We start from the raw sequence: 17,390 nt of genomic DNA on the forward strand, positions 1-17,390 counted from the left end.
AATGCAGTCACCGTTAGGCAATCGGAGGTTACAGCTCTGGTGGAGAAACAAAATCGGCTGTCTGTGAAGCCATTGGTTCTGATGGAGAGGAAACCCCTCTGCCTTATCTGAAACAGAAGGGTCAGAGGGGTATAAATAAAAAGGTTAAAAATAGGTCATGATAACTGGAAAAGGAGAAAACGATCATTTGCCCTAAGAACGTTGTCACTCTCTTTCTCAGCCACTTAACATCCCCACTGGAATATATGGGGACACGGGTGGGAAATAAAGCTAAGGATCAAATAAATTGGCTGGTTCTCATTTAGGTTTGCGTACAGGCCTGCTTGGGCCCAGTTCAGTGGATTGGATCTCCTTTCCAGCCAGAGCAATATTTCAATATGTCAGTCTGAGGAGAGAAAATGGATAGATGGCGAAAACACATGCCCTTTTCTGTAGTTCAGTTTACGCCGCATGTCAGGAGGCTTCCCAGACAACTGACATTGGGCGGGAAGGTCAAGAAGAGGAAATTTACCATCTCTTTCTGCAGATGGTAGTGTGAAGGAAAGATGGGTTTCTTGGGGCAAATAATTTTTCCACTCTAGGACTTGAGTGAAACTATTGATCTCTTTTCCTCTCCCTTCCCTTTCTGTTTCCCTTTACTTTCAAGATAGGTAGGAGCCACCTGCCCTCAGGTGAGGGGTCAGAATAAAAGCACCAAGAAAGTAGACACAGTCCTTTTCTGGGATGAATTGGAGGTTGGGAGCTGAGAAAGTGAGGGAGGGAGGAGGGAAAGAGAGAGGAAGTGAAGCAGTGTGGTCCAGTGGAAAGAACACAGGCCTGGGAGTCAGAGAATCTGGATTCTAATCTCAGTAATAATAATAATACTTGTAAAGCGCTTACTATGTGCCAAACACATTAGTAAGCACTGAGGTAGATACAAGATATTCTGTTCAGATGCAGTCCCTGCCTCAACCAGGGGTTCACATTCTAAAGTATGAGGGAGGACAGTTATTGATTCCCCACTTTGCAGGTAAGGAAACTGGGGCACAGAGAAGTTTATTGACCTTCCCAGGGTCACACAGCAGGCAAGTGGCAGAGCTGGGATTAAAACCTAGGGCCTATGATCCCCTGGCCCATGCTGGCCATACTGCTTCTCTAAGTATGAGGGAGGTCTACTTGCCTGCTATGTGACCTAGTCACCTATATTTTCACACTTCAAGTTCCTCATCTGTAAAATGGGGACTCAGTACCTGTTCTCCCTCTCCCTTCGACTGTAAGCCCTCATTGGGGCAGTGACCTGATTATCTAATATCTACTCCAGCACTTAGAACAAAGAGTAAGCGTATAACAGATGCCACAATTACTTTAAGAAAAGGGAGAGGGGAAAGCTGACCTTGATATATAGAGTGGAGTAAATGAACTCCACTGGTATGGTCTTTCTGGATTGATGATCCAGATCAGAGATATTACTTTGGCAGGCTTTCTAGTCAGTGCTCTTCTTAAACTATTGTTTGTAGGACTTGAGGTAAGATTTTCTGTTTGGAGAAAACTATAGAACGATCTTGACATCTATTTTAATATACATCTCCCCCCTGAGATTGTACTGTCCATTAGGGCAGAGATCGTCACTATTCTACTGTTCCAAGCACTTAGTACAGTGTTCAATCACCTTGCTCCCTCCCTTCTCACTGCACTGCTTTCCTACTACAGCCCAGCCTGAACACTTCACTCCTCTAATGCCGACCTATTCACCATACCTCAATCTCTTCTATCTCACCACCTACCTCTCTCCCACATCTTGTCCTTGGCCTAGAATACCTTCCCTCTTCATATCTAGCAGACGATCACTCTTCCCACCTTCAAACCTTATTAAAAGCACATTTTCTCCAAGAGGCCTTCCCTGACTAAGCCATTTCCTCTTCACCCACTCCGTATCACCCTTCCACTTTATTCACTTTATTCCACTTTATTCACGCCTCCCTCAGCACTTATTGTACCCAGCCGTAATTTACTTATTGATATTGACGTCTGTCTCCCTGGCTAGATTCCAAGCCCACTGTGGACAAGAAACATGTCTGCTAACTGTTGCAGTCTCCCAAGTGTTTAATACAGTGCTCTGCACACAGTAAGCACTTAATAAATGTGATTGATTGATTCTGCACCCAGCAAGTGCTCAATAAAATACCACTGATTGATCAAAAGAATATATTTTATTGGCTATAAAATTAAGGAAGCTAACACTTTGGAAGACCGGAATTAAATTCACAGTGTCACTGACAAATTGGATGAAGTTCAACAGGGACAAAAACAATCCACACAAATCTGGAAAGTGGAAAGCCTGGCACAAGCACATAACAGAAACCCTGGGGGCTGTAATTGACCTTATTATCAAAGCCACGGCTGGGCGCCAACTGCATGCAGAGCACAATACTAGGGACTTAGAGGACACACAGAAGAAGTACAACATGTGACCCCTGCCCTTGAATTTATAAGATCAAGCTGACTATGATTTGGCAATGTAGTGTTGTCACTTAAAAAACAACATCAACAAAACCTTGATTTTTCGATTGAATTAATTTGCAAGGAATGTGAACGCAAAAGTCAAGAAGCCATTCTCTCATCAAGCTCTGCATTGACCACACCTTTCTTAAAGAATTGAATTCCCCTTGAGCCACTCCACTCTACAATGGATGTGGAGAAACTGGGAAGAAGGGCAACAAAATCTTTTAGGAGAGCGACAGTAGTTCTTATGGGGAAAAGTTAAAATAATTGGGATGAAGCCTGGAAAAAAAGATTCTCTTCAGTTATCTAAAGAGCAGTGCCTAATATATAGTGAAAGAGGTGTCTGGGTATAAGCAATTATGTAATTATATTTCAAATTATAATGACTTTGTGCAGTGGTATTATAATCATTATCAGTGATTGTAATCCCATTACACATATAAATATCACAAGTTTATTTTCAAGAACTGCTTATTAGAGAGTATCATTTGAGTGTGAGATGTTTGTAACATCTAAGATTTTTACAAATCTAAAATGTAAATTTCATTTTACTTATGAAACTGACAAAACAAGTTTGTAAGTGCCAGTGATAGAAACTGCCAATCCCTGGAGCTAGGGCTGTGAACTGCCAATTCCAGAGGTTACGCTTTGCTAAAGTTTTTATAAGGAGTTTGCTGACCAACTTCTCCAAGTCAACTGGTGAAAGAGTCTTAAATGGACTTAAAATAAAGCAGGGGAGATTCTGGTTTGATAAAGAAGAATTGCTTGACTTAGATTGATTAAAAACACTACCAAGGAAAGTTGTGGATGAGGCAGGGGGCTAGATCTTAGAATCCATTTATATTATATTTTTCTAAGAATGAAATCAGGGGTCAAAACTACTCAAAATACAACTTTTAAAGCAAAGCTGTGTGCTCTGCTGCAAAAATAGTGTCTAAACTATCCCATCCTTGTGTTAGGAATTTAAAGTGGCCAAGGCTGAAAATTTGTTGGGAGAAAGGCCAGTTCCAGGCATCCATACCTGAGTTTTTGCCTTTTCTGGTTCAGTTTGGGGAAGGATATAAACTCAGTGTGGTCCCTTTCCACATGATACAAAAAATAAGATGCATTTGCTGGCTTTTAGTACAGTCTAAATGGGCAAGAAGCAACTCTTGTTTAATTTAGTGTCGATAGAAAAAAATCTTTATACGTTACCTTGAATTTGTATGGTGCTTATTTTTTTCCAAAGGACCTCCACATCAGTTATTTCATTTTTGTTCTTATGACATCCTAGGTAGTGAGAAGCATGAATGAGGAAACCGAGGCACAGAGGATAAGTGACTTGCCCAAGATCTCATTCAGTAGTAGAATTGGAATTAAACCTGGTCCTACGAAACCCAAGTCAGTGCACTTCCTACTCCACTGCATCCTGCTCTTGCCCTCATGTTCCACAGGTAGATTGTATTTATTGGAGTAAAACAGCAGGGCCATTGCAGATTTATAGACCTGAAGACCAGGGCAGCGTGGCCTAGTGGATAGGCCTAGGAGTCAGAAGGTCCTGGGTTCTAATTCTGAATCTGCCACTTGTCTGCTCTGTGACCTTGGTCAAGTCACTTAACTTCCCTGTGCCTCAGTGCCCTTATCTGTAAAAGGGATTGAAACTGTGAGCCCCATGTGGGACAGGGACTCTATTCAACCCAATTTGCTTGTACCAGTCCTAGTGCTTAGTACCTGGCACATAGTAAGTGCTTAGCAAATACCAGTATGATTATTATTGTTATTATTACTCAGGCTGGGCCCAGCCCCAGCATCCTCTTGAAGTAGTCTTTGGACTTGAATGAGCAGTGGAAGAGAATACATTTGCTAACTCTTCCCAGTTTCTAAATCCAGTTGTCCGGTTTCTATCCTTCCATTTCCTCCACCTCCGCAGTCCACCTCACCCAGAGCATCAGCAATGGGAGAGGTGCTGCCATGAAAAGCCTTGGCTCTTACACTTTATTGATTGCTTACTGTGTGCAGGGCAAAACACTAGTGCTTGGAAGAGTACAATACGATATGTTTAGCCATGAAGAGCTTACAGTCTGTATAAAAATCAGATATTCCCTTATTATTTATTATTTCTGTTGTACTCTCCCAGGCACTTGATGAAGAGGGTGAAGGCAAATTGGTTGTCTACTCCTGTTGAAGGCGAGAGATATTCTGTTTTGTGACTACAGACTGCACCTGCTCTCCCTACCAGCCATTTTGCAAATGAGTGAAACTACCTCCTTCTTGAGTCTTGCTTTGTGTTCCCTTTTCTTCTATTACTCAGTCACTCCATTTTTATCTGCTAAAGTTTATGCCATCTGTTTGGATTTGAGAGGTTGGCCAGAGGGTCCCAGAGCCTAAAGCATGATTTGCATTGCTGGCCTCTGTAGTCTGATCACTCGCCTAGTGCCATTATTCATTCCACTACCCATTCTCTGAAACTTCCCCCCACAAAACACTCAGTTCCCTCCCTTGATCACTGTACACAAGTGACTTCAGCTTGTCATGTTGCTACATAAACGATTTTGGACTCCTCCCTTTGGCTGCTTCTGTTGCTCTCTGCCTCACTGAGACCGGCACCACTGACTCTAGTCTCTCCATAACTGGTTACCTAAGTAAGAAAGAGAAGAACAAGAGGGACAGGAGAGAGGAAGAGAACGGATAGGTGGAAGAGAATGATGAGGAAAGAAAGATTACAGAGGAAAAAGGAGTTCAGAAGCCCTTGCAGCTAAAGTTGTCAGAGGTAGAAGTGGAGAAGCAGCGAGGCTTATGGAAAGAGCATAGGCTTGGGAGTCAGAGGATGTGGGTCCTAATCCTGGCTCCAGCACCTGTCTGCTGCATGACCAAGTCACTTCACTTCTCTCTGCCTCAGTGACCTCATCTGTTAAATGGGGATTAAGACGGTGAGCCCCATGTGGGACAACCTGATTTCCTTGTATCTACACCAGTGCTTAGAACGAACAGTGTTTGGCATAGAGTAAGCGCTTAACAGATACCATAGTAATAATAATTATGGCATTTGGCAGGAATTTAAAACCAGGACTGGGGAAGGAAATTCAGGACAGGAGAGGAATGAAGGGATAGGATAGGGAGAAAAAAGATATGCTGGGGAGAAGAAAAAAAACACATGTACCTATTTTATTCCATAGTTATTGAGCATACATCTATGTGCATTTCTTTGAACTGAGTGCTTTGGAGAAAGTTAAAGGAGCAAACCAGAATCTTATACTCTAATGAAGGAGATAGGATACAAATATATAACATCCAGTCAACAATCAGAGGAGATTGAGGCACAGACCATTATAGATGTGCAAGACTTAGAGAGATAAATATATCAGTGTTGGAGGTGAAAGCAGATTCCCAGCTCCTGATCACAATAGGTTAATTGTTTCCAGCCTGAGGTGTTGGCCCAGGACTCTTTTCTCAGTTGTGTTGCTCCAGAGATTGATTTAGTTTCCAGGTTTCTTATGAAGGTTCTTCATTTGTTTTGACACCCTCTTTTACCATATGACCTTCATTTGAGAATAGGTAACTGGGTAATAGAAAAGTCTTCATTTCTCTAATGTATCCGAAAGTAGTTCCATTTTCCTATGCTTGTAAAGCCAATTTTTTTTTGTTTTTTTGGCTCATCTTACCCTGGAAATGTAAACAATGTATCAAGTGAGAGGGAACAAATAATTTTATTTGAATCATGCAACAGGTCTGACACTTTACATTGTATAATAATAATAACAATAATATTTAAGTGCTTACTATGTGCTAAGCACAGTCTCAAGTGCTTAGTACAGTGCTCTGTACATAGTGAGCGCTCAATAAATATGACTGAGATGGAGGGGCTGGCGAAACAACCAGTAGTAGGGAATGACTGCTGGGGCTGGCTTATCAGAGGTGAAAGGTTTTGACTGAACATAATACATGCTGTAGGTATAGCGTTTTTGATTTTTTTTTCAAATATGAATCCAGACAGGAAACTTAAAAAAATTTATTGTCTATGTACTTTGGAAATAGGACAGTGTTGAACATATCTTCTGAAGTATAGTTAGAGTTTAGTTGGGATAGACTCAACATACCTTAAAATACACATCAGCAGGGTTGTGATTTCACTTAATCTATAGAGAGCATCGTATTTTCCACAAAATTTCCCTAGGGCTAGGAAGGTGGAGTAGAAATAAGAATGCTCGCTCTGTATGGATCAAGGCAAGAAGGTTGGTGACGATTAATAAGAACCTTCAATACCTGGGCTGGGTGGTGCCTTGGGACCCGGTAAGTAAAAATGTCACCCAATTCCAGTTACAATATGGAACCAATCAATCAGTGGTATTTGAATGCTTACCGTGTGCAGAGCACAGTACTAAGAGCTTGGGAGAGTACAATATAATAGATTTGGTAGACATGATTCCTGCCCACAGGGCATTTAAGGGTCTACTGTATAAGAGAAAAACTGTTCCAAATCAGCCCTTCAAGGTTCCAAGTGCAGCTACATGTGGCCTGGAAATATACAATCTACTCACAATGCTATGTAAGCTAATATCCTACTTTTTTTTCTCTCTCTCTAAATAGAACACATTTTCATAGGTTTTTTTAAAAAATAAAAACAGGCATGCAATTTGTGTGAGATTCCAATATCATGCTCCTTGATGAATATATAGACCTGGAAATTTTTTCAAACATTTAAAAATCTTTGAATTTTGTAGAAAATGAAGTGTTGTAGCTTTTTTCTTAAACCATTAGCTGAAAGTACCAATTGTTATATACCTTTTATGAGAGTTTGGTAATCAAGCAATGACCAAAGACAAAAGATTGGAACTCAGAAACCATGTGGAAAAAGGTTGTGAACATTTCAGAAATAGCAGTTCATCTTTTACTTATGCCAAGTGTCTTCAAATTTCTGTTTGTTTCTTCATTTGCAATTTCCATCTTAATGTAATACAGTAAATGACATCGTAACATTCTAAGATATGAATCACTCCTAGAAATCAAATAACATTTTAAAGCTATAAATATGTAACATCGGTGGTCATTTTCATGCTATTAGGCCAATTAATTTGGTTTTACATCCTACTGGGTAATTCAAATGAGTACTCCTCGTGTATATGAGTGAAAAGAAAAATAGGCACTTCCTTTCTTTACAAAAGAACTTGATCTCTACCACTGTAACAGATTAGAAAAAAAGTCAGGATTATCAAGTTTTTATTTGTGAAGAAAAGTATGAAATAACATTCAGACCCAATTAAAGGATGGAAAAATGTGAAGTATTCTTTCAAATGCTAGTAGCATTTAAATAATTGCTGCATGGCTTCTGCTAGAGATGCAGAATATTAAACTCTGCATGTGGCATAGTTTAAGAGGCACTTTTAAAAGAAATCAGACAGCAGTAACGATGTTTTCTTGGGTTGGAAAAGGTTGATTGCAGTCTCTACTCATAGCATTTTGTGTGGTAGATAAAAATTGATGTAAAGGCAAAATATTAGCATTTCATTCATCCAGTGAGTGAAATCACAGTTATTAGGGAATTATGAAATATTATTTAGTTTGGGAATTTGATAAAGACCTTAGAAAACAACTCACCCCCAAACAAAAAAAAAACCAGCAGTCCATTTAGGTGTGACATTTTGAGTTATTTCCAGGTTATTTACTGATAGCCTTACTAGAGTTGAGGAATGACCAAGACCCTCACCTTATAGTGCATGGAGTTCCCACTTACAGTGCAGTGGGTCCTCAGCAAGAAAAGAAACGAGGCCCTGCATCATGCTGTAATTGGTCCTGACCTTTGATCCACCCAGCCCAACATTCTGACTCATCTAACCAGAGGCTTGGATGGAATGAGATGGGTGGGTGACTGGGAGGGGGGGGGGGAGAAAGAGAGTTCTGTAATCCTTCTGTTTATGCCTTCATTCATCCACATATACATTTTTCCTTTCTCTCCTTCTTTCTGTAAATGATTTTGTGCCTGGCTCCCCTACCAGATTCCAAATTCCTTAAGGGCAGGTTAGTGTATTCTAACTTCACGGTACTCCTTTTTTGTTTTTAATGGTATTTGTTAAGTACTATGTGCCAGGCATTGTATTAAGTGCTGAGATAGATGCCAGCTAATCAGCTTGGACATGGTACATGTCCCACATGGGGCTCACAGTCTTTCCCCATTATACAGATGAGGTTACTGAGGCACAGAAAAGTGAAGTGACTTGTCCAAGGTCACACAGCAGACAAGTGGCAGAGTCAAGATTAGAACCCAGGTCCTTTTGACTTCCAGGCCCGTGCTCTTTCCACTAGGCCATGCTTATTCTTCAATAGTAGGGCTCAGTAAATATTACTGATTGATTTTCGTTCTCTCTGTGCCTATCCTTCATATTTTTGTCTTTCTAAACTGTAGAATCCTAATCTTTTCAATCCATTCTTATATAGAATGTGCTCCATCTCCCTGATAATTCTGGTTATTCTTCTGTGCACTTTCTGCAACTTTATTGTGTCCAGCAAAAGTATTGATTGGTGATTATGGCATCGATTATTCACTGTCCGTGTGCTGAGCTTTGTGCTAAATGCTACAGTAGATGCAAATAAACAGTTTTGACACAGTCTCTGTCCCTCAAGGGGTTCACAGGGTAAGGCAGGGAGAACAGATACCTAGAAAAACAGTTGTAAGTACCACAGAGGGAGGGTCTTGAGGTGTGTTACCACCCCAGGCCACGTTCCTTGGTTCGGAATGGCTCAGCCTTCCCAACATTTTGTCAGTTATTACAGGCTATTGGTGGCTCTAGGCCCCCTGCAGGAGGCAGGACTGCTGGCCCTCCATGCTATTGAGGAGGAGGGGTGCCCTCCTGGCATCTGGAAAGTCCCAGGGCCTGTGATGGTGTCATGTCTCTAGGCTTGCGGAACTCCCTTTGGTTTTATTTTCCCTAATAGCGATGATAATAATTATGGTATTTGTTTAGTGCTTACTGTGTGTCAAGCAGAGTACAAAGCACTGGGGTAGATTCAAAATAATCAGGTTGGACACCAACCCTGCCCCATGTGGGGCTCATAGTTTAAGGAGGAGGGAGACCAAGTATTGAATCCCTATTTTACAGATGAGGGAATTAAAGCCCAGAGAAATTGTGACTTGTCCAAGGTCCACACTGCAGACAACTAGTAGATCTAGGATTAGAACTCAAGACCTCTGACTCCTAAGCCCATAGTCTTTCCACTTGGCCATGCTGATCCTCATTTTGTATGTCCTTCTGCTGACTACCAGAGAAAAAGTGATTTATAGAGTCATTAGCAAAGTGTCTAAACCAAGCAGGGCAAGTCACCTAACTGCTCTGTGCCTCAGTTACCTAATCGGTAAAATGAAGATTGACTGTGAGCCCTTTGTTGGACAGGGACTGGGTCCAACCTAATTATATTATGCTTTGTACAGTACTTGGAACATAGTAAGCACTTATCATATACCATAAAAAAGAAGCAGGATGGGGGAGGGCCAAATTATTTTAAATTTCAGCCAAAGGAGAGTCAAATGAGTCTTCTGATTTCCCAATCAAGTGCCTGATATCTCTTTTTCTGGTGGCAAACATCAACTATCAAATAATGCCAGCCTGCTCAGGAAACACTTTGACTGCTGGGCCCACATGTGTTTCCCCTCCATTTAATTTTCACTACATTATAGCTAAGTAATTCTAAGACCAGACTAGTAAGTACTACTACTCAGGATGGAGACTGAGGTCGTTTTGGTAATTTTTAAATGAAATATTTATCTAGGATAAAGCACGTCGTTTAAAGACGCCACCTCCAATAGAAAACAAAGGCCCATTTAGGCACTAGGCACAGCTAAAATGACTAAATAAAGAATGTGCTGGAGACGCCCCACAGAGTAAATTATTGAAGAATAAGGAGGATGGTTCTTCACATCACTTGACACAAAACAGTGGATTAGGAAGATGAAATTGGAAGGTATTCAGGGGAAAATAAATGTAAATGCGTTGAAGACCTAAAAAACAAACACTATATGAGCAATAATTCCCATTGAAACAAAAAAAGCAAAGGAAAGGTCATAGGGAAATTTCAGTCAACTCCAGTCCTGCTGTATTATTTCCAAGTCCCAGAACAGCGCCGGGGTACCTTGGACTCACGAACAACCCACCTCTTACCCCTGGCAGCCCAACAACCATAGTCCAGGACTAAGCGTTTCCTGAGGACAAAGGTGTTGGTAGTCCTGCTTGAATTGGAGAGGCGGTCTTGATGGATTGGGCCCAGTTTATGCCTCTCATTGAAGCAGGTGCCCTATCCCAGCCCACACAAACTAGCCTGTCCTTAGTAGGCAAACTCAGAGCCCACAGAAACTGACCCTTGACCTAATGTGCTGCAGCCCAAAGCATGGGACACTTCGCTTGCCACCTACCCACTTGGCTGAGATTTGAAGACGCTTCATTCCAGGAGTCTGCCAACTAGACTGAGTCAACTCCAGCCTAGACCCATTGGAAGGCTCAGGGAAAGGCCTCAAAAAAACACAGAGGCTGCCCACACTTCAGTTGTGTCATGTTGAGTCACTTCTAGAATAAGTTACAGAGGAATGAAAGTGGGAATTTTCATTCGACATAGTTCCATTCAATACCTGCCACCCTGATGTTTCTCCTCCCTTCGGATTAATTAACAGACTGGGTCCTTTGTAGTTTTTGATAAAAGGATGATATAAGTCCAATATAAATTCATGACATCTCAGAAAATCTATTTTTAAAAAGGTAAGACTTCTCATTAGTATGTGAGTGCATGTATAAATATACTCATCGGGGATGGTTTCTACAGCCTCATACCACTTCCAGGGGAGTTTGAAAGAGAAGAGGAACTGCCCTCACCAGCTGTTTAGAGCTCTTCCCCATCCCCATTATCTTATTGACTGGAACCTTAGTAATGAGAAATCTCTCCCACTTTCTGTATCCTCAATTTCACAGTCAGACTCAGATATGGAAGAGAAAAGTGACTTGCTGCAGTGCTAAGTAAATCAGTAGAGGAACAACAATTTGAATCTAGTTTACTGGACTCTAATCCACTGATCTTTCAACTAGATCAAGTAGGAGCACTAAGGTAAGCACTTATTGACTGTGCTTACTTGTAATAATAATAATAATAATGTTGGTATTTGTTAAGCGCTTATTATGTGCAGAGCACTGTTCTAAGCGCTGGGGTAGACACAGGGGAATCAGGTTGTCCCACGTGGGGCTCACAGTCTTAATCCCCATTTTACAGATGAGGTAACTGAGGCACAGAGAAGTTAAGTGACTTGCCCACAGTCACACAGCTGACAGGTGGCAGAGCTGGGATTCGAACTCATGAGCTCTGACTCCAAAGCCCAGGCTCTTTCCACTGAGCCACGCTGCTTCTCTACTTGTCTGCTGTGTGACCTTGGACAGGTCACTTCACTTCTCTCTACCTCAGTTACCTCATCTGTAAAATGGGAATTGAGACTGTGAGCCCCACATGGGACAACCTGATTACCTTTACTCTGGCGCTTAGAACAGTGCTTGGCACATAGTAAGCACTTAGCAAATATCATTATTATTGTTATACCACTGTCTGAGGTAAAACCTGGCATATCCCAGCAGGCTTGAAGGGTGGTGATTTTCTCTTCTACCTGGCACCTGACGGGCTGGCTACAAGGCGAGTGTATGGTAGTTGGGGTGTTTTGGGATGGAGGGAGGGAATGTCCTGGTATTGTCCCATCCATTTCTCTGGTGTTAATTCACAAGCAACCAAAAAAGGGAGGCATCATGGATATTATCTCCATGGCTGGTCTGCTTACATTCATTCAGTGAGTGGTATTTATTGAGTGCTTACTGCATGCAGAGCATTGTACTTGGGAGAGTACAGTACAACAGAGTTGGCAGACACATTCCCTGCCCACAAGAAACTTGCAGTCTAGAGGGGGAGACAGATTTGAAAATAAATTAGAGGTATGTAAGTAAAACTCTGTGGTATTGAGGGTTTCTATCATTACTTTCCTAGGGTGACATTAAGAGGAACTGGTTTGAACCCTGAGAGTGTTTAAACCCTTGAAGAAGTAGCAGTTTGAGTTGGGCTGTAGAACTCAACATTAGGAATGCGTTATGGGGGTAAATGTTTTGATACTTTGATCCCCTTCCAGGGAAACCTCTGGGCTGCCAGTCTGCACTGAGGAAGTCCCAGGGATATGTTGTGGTCTGGAATGACCCAGAGCAATGGGGAAGCAAACATTTTCTTGGGTTATAGGTCTGCCTGGGAAAAAGTAGAGGTTTCAAGCTGGTGGGAATCCATTTTCCACCAGCGGTTTGGAAAAGCATTGCTGTAATTTATTGATGTGACAGAGAAAAGCCTACCTTCCTTCTTCTCCACATTGCTTCTGTCTTCCCTTTCCCATAAGGAGACACATCAGATCAGGGAAGATAGCCTCAACTATAAGCTCATTGTGGGCAGGGAATGTGTCTGTTTACTGTAATATTGTACTCTCCCAAGTGCTTAGTACAATGCTTTGCACACAGTAAGTGCTCAATAAATATAATAAAATCAAAACAATACAATCCAAGAATAAATACAGGTAAAAGCAAAATCATTTTGCTTAAATTACTATATTTATTTATGACAAACAGAAAAATACAACAAGGGCTAACCAAAACAACATTTTATGTTGATGCAGCTTGACTCTTCAGTGAACAGAAATACTCCAATTAAATATGTTTTGACTTTCATCAAGGTCCAGCCTTGGAACCAAACAATACAGATTGAAAGAGCAGGAAGACTCTTCCCTCACTAAGACACACAAAAAATAAATCCTGAAAAGCTAGACCTTAGGCCCTCATGGGATGAGTTGTTTTTGCTTTGTGATCAGAAGTGTGTTTCAAGTGTTTAATCCACAATTTGAACCAGGTTCTGAACCTAACTCACTACCTGATGCAGGCCTGGATTAAGGGTACCAGTGTCCTGAAACAAGTGTCTTTAGGGGTCGGGCCAAAACTTTGTAGGTGGGGTGTGAGGAACAGGGGTTAAAGTGTGGTATTTCCTGTCATCTGGCCTTTTAGCTCACTCTCCCCACCTAACCCTGACCAGATCTTTGCCTCGGATCCTGTTAGAGCCACTATCTGCTCTGGACCACTGGGAATTTCCACTGAGGTTAATCTTACACTGCTCTCATAGAAAAACTGGTATTTGCATATTCAGGCCAGTAGGGAAGTAGAGTAGACACTCAAGGAGAGTGTTGCCCTTCAAACCACTGATTGGTATCCTAGTGGTGTCAAAGGCTTGATGAGCTTCCCTAGGTGCCTAACTTTCAAAGATGATGGAGATCATGGCATTGCAGAGAACAGAGCTCATTAAATTACCGAAGTTACCTAGATCTTTTGAGAAAAGCAATCTCTAAATGGTTTTTGGACGATATTTCAACGAATAGAAAACATTAAACCTGTTAAATTTTTACTGGATTATAGATAAACTACCTATGAAATGATTTCATATAACAATTTAATTAAATATCATAAACATTGCACAAATGCAGCTTTCTATACCTCATCTGGGTTGCAGTAGATTTGGTTTTAATTCCATTTCTAAATATGCTAATACATTTATGTATGTACCCTAAGTGCCACTTCACTAAAGAAATCTCTCTGCCAGTACTTTGGAAACATCTGTAGGGATCTTTGAAATTGATTATAATTCCTGAATATCCGTAGATAGACCATGAATTGCATATGCAATTAAAAGCAAAATAAATCATTTTAAGTAGGTTGCGGATATGGAGGTTTATTGTTATAGATAAAATTCATTTAAGATATTGATGGGAATGCAGATAATTATAAAGCCTTTGAATAAAGGAAAGATTTGCCTTGCAAGAGGTTTATCAACCTGGCTGAGTTCTAGTCATTCTGGACCTACCCTGAATAGCTCAAATGCCTCTTTATCCCTGGGATGGGTGATTGCCCTATGCAGTCAATCAGTTGATGGTATTTATTGAGTGCTTACCATATGCAGAGTACTGTGTATTAAGCATGTGGGAGAAAGCAGTATAACAGAGTTGGTAGATGTGATCCCTGCCCACAAGGCACTTATAGGTTATAAGTGGAGACAGACATTATGGGTAGGGGAAATAGTAGAATATATAGTTTGCAAGTGCTATAAGAAGCACCTTTACTGTTTTTTGAAGGAAAGAAAGAGAAAGGAAGAGAAGGGGAAGGTGAAGAAAGTGGGTCATTGACTGGGAAAATCTGTAGGAGAAAGGAAGCAGCATGGCGTAGTAGATAGAGCACAGAAGCCTGGGAGTCAGAAGGTCATGGGTTCTAATCCCAGTTCCACCACTTGTCTGTTGCTCTGCTGTGTGGCCTTGGGCAAGTCACTTAACTTCTTTATGCCTCAGTTCCCTCATCTGTAAAATGGGGATTAAGACTGTGAGCCCCATGTGGGATAGGAACTGTGTCCAACCCAATTTGCTTGTATCCACCCCAGCACTTACAGAGCACTTACAGAGCTTGGCACATAGTAAGCACTTAACAAATACCATCATTAATATTACTATTATTACTAAAGGAGAAGAGGTTTAAAACACATAGGCAGAGAGAATCTGAACAGAGTACAAAAATAAGATAAACTGTAATGCTATATTGTTGCAATTTTGTTTTGTGGTAAATTATTGCCCCATCCTTACCTCTGTTTCTTAATCTGTGAAATGGTTAGAAAATGTCTGCTTACTGATATCTTTTTTGAGAGATGAGGTTTCAGTACAAACTATTCCCTTTTCATTCAATCCCCTTTCTGCTCCAGGTAAGGGTATCTCGACCTTCTTCCCCCTCTCAGTGCTCAGGGCAGTATCAGAGAGGGTCCATGCAACTTAATGTATCCTCAAACACACATTTTCACTTTAATTTCAGGATCGTTGTTGGCAATGGTTCCGGAAGAGTCTATCTCTGTTGCCTGAAGTAAAATCGTAAGTGCTTTTGACCTTCCTTTGGGAAACTGCAATCATCTAGATGTTGAGGGGGTTATTTGTGAATGTGTATGGAGAATTGCTTTCACCACTAAGACAAAAAACTTAAGAATATTTTGCAAAACAAAAGTATTCTAATTCATCGTATTATCCAGATGTAAATTAGACCTTCAAATATATTTTTCAGGGGAATTTTGTTTTTCCCAGAAGCCTAAACATTATAGACATTTTGTAATTGATCCGGTAAAGCAAAATGTGTTGTGGATATTTCTCTTCTTAACTATTAAAAATCTGGAAACTTCCTTCTCTTACCTTTACACAGGTATGGTTGAGCTTTATGTGACCTATATAATCTTGAGCAATCCTCAATTTATAATAATAAAGGAAATAGACATTAAATACTTTGTCAGTGAACAGACTTTTCCAGTGCATGAAGTGCTAAAGAGAACTTGCCGCAATATCCCTCTTTTGTTTCTCTTGGTGTTTGTAAGTTACGTTTTTAAAAGTACTTGTTGAGCCTCTGTACAGGGGATTGGTTCCCTAAAAAAGAAGAGGGTGGGGAAAAAGGAAACATATGAAGAGTGCATCAGTTCTACCATTCCTGGAAGTGCAAATTATTTCATTTAAAAAAATGTAAAATCAGCAGATCAGAAAGGGTCATTTTTACAGTTCATTTGCAACTTTTAATCTCTCAAACCATATCACACCTTTCTTATTTGAAGTGAAGGAACCTTCAAAAATATCCAGAGCCTTTTTAAGTTCAAGAATTCATGCCATTCTGGAGAATACCATTGATTTAATGATAGTAAGACATAGTATACTACTTAACATTTCTGTAGAATCTTTTTCAGTTAGTCAATCATATTTATTGAGCTCTTACTGTGTGCAGAGCACTGTACTAAGTGCTTGGGAGAGTACAGTATAACAATAAAACAGACACGTTCCCTGCCCACAACAAGCTTACAGTCTAGATGGGGAGAGAGAAATTAATATAAATAAATAAAATTAAAGTATGTACATAAGTGCTATGGGGCTGGGAGGGGGAATGAATAAAGGGAGCAAGTCAAGGTGACACAGAAGGAAGGGAGAGTATTTATCTGTTGGATATGAAGAGGGAGGGCTTTCCAGGCCAGAGGCAGAATGAGGACAAGAGGTCTGCGGCAAGACAGACAAAATTGAGGTACGGTGAGAAGGTCGGCATTAGAGGAGTGAAGTGTGTGGGCTGGGTTGTAATAGGAGAGTAATGAGGTGAGTTAGGAGGGGGCAAGTTGATTGAGTGCTTTAAAGTGAAAACTATTTTATTAGATATTCAGAATAGAGGTCCTATACAGAAATTAGAATCTGGTAATACTTTAGTCCAATACTTTGAGTTTTCAGGTTCTTATTTTAATTAGAATTTAAAATTCAAAGATAATTATGATTATTTGAAACATGCTTATTGGGATAAAAGCTTAATTAGAATTTGAAATATACTTCAAATTACACATTTTTGCAGTTCTTTACTGTTGCTTAAAAATTTTACAATTACTGCAAAGATAAATGGCATGGTTTTCTAATGAGTACAGGTTTTTGAGCAGCCTTTAATAAAATCTCTTTTTGGTGTGGTACTTGCTAAGTGGAATTTCAGGTGCCTATCTATTGGTATTGGCAGTTACATGTTGGAAAATATTATTATGCATTAGCTTTAGATGGAAGCAGATGATTTTTTCCTGTGATGTAGCAAAAGTATTTCAGATAAGGGAAGACTTTAACACTTTAAAATAATTCTTTCTCTTATCCTTCCATCTTCATTTCCCCACTACAAATTGCCCTGTTCTGTTCTTTAGGTAAGGGTCATTCCTACTGCTGTTTTTGTGTAACTCAGAACTTCTTACTTGACTTTTAACTGAGGGTATGTGCTACACCAATCCATTACCTCTGATGTTGCTCCTTTAGGCAGGGATGTTAATTCCAGGATATTGGTTGATGGAAACCCTTTTTTTCC

At 40.5% G+C, this 17,390-nt stretch overlaps 1 protein-coding gene across 5 annotated transcripts in view; it reads right to left on the bottom strand.

Annotated features, from left to right (window-relative positions):
* Window positions 1-14,936: 14,936 nt before the first annotated feature.
* ITGB6 (integrin subunit beta 6) overlaps window positions 14,937-17,390 on the bottom strand; it is an 86,287-nt gene continuing 83,833 nt past the window's right edge. For all 5 annotated transcript variants that reach the window (XM_029072381.1, XM_039913156.1, XM_016228160.2 and 2 more), the window contains one exon: window positions 14,937-15,946. In XM_029072381.1, coding sequence (XP_028928214.1) covers window positions 15,845-15,946 — 102 coding nt within the window. In that variant the 3' untranslated portion in view covers window positions 14,937-15,844. The remainder of the gene's footprint in view (window positions 15,947-17,390) is intronic.

This window comes from Ornithorhynchus anatinus, chromosome 9 (genome assembly GCF_004115215.2).
Source record: "Ornithorhynchus anatinus isolate Pmale09 chromosome 9, mOrnAna1.pri.v4, whole genome shotgun sequence".
Taxonomy (NCBI): Eukaryota; Metazoa; Chordata; class Mammalia; order Monotremata; family Ornithorhynchidae; genus Ornithorhynchus; species Ornithorhynchus anatinus.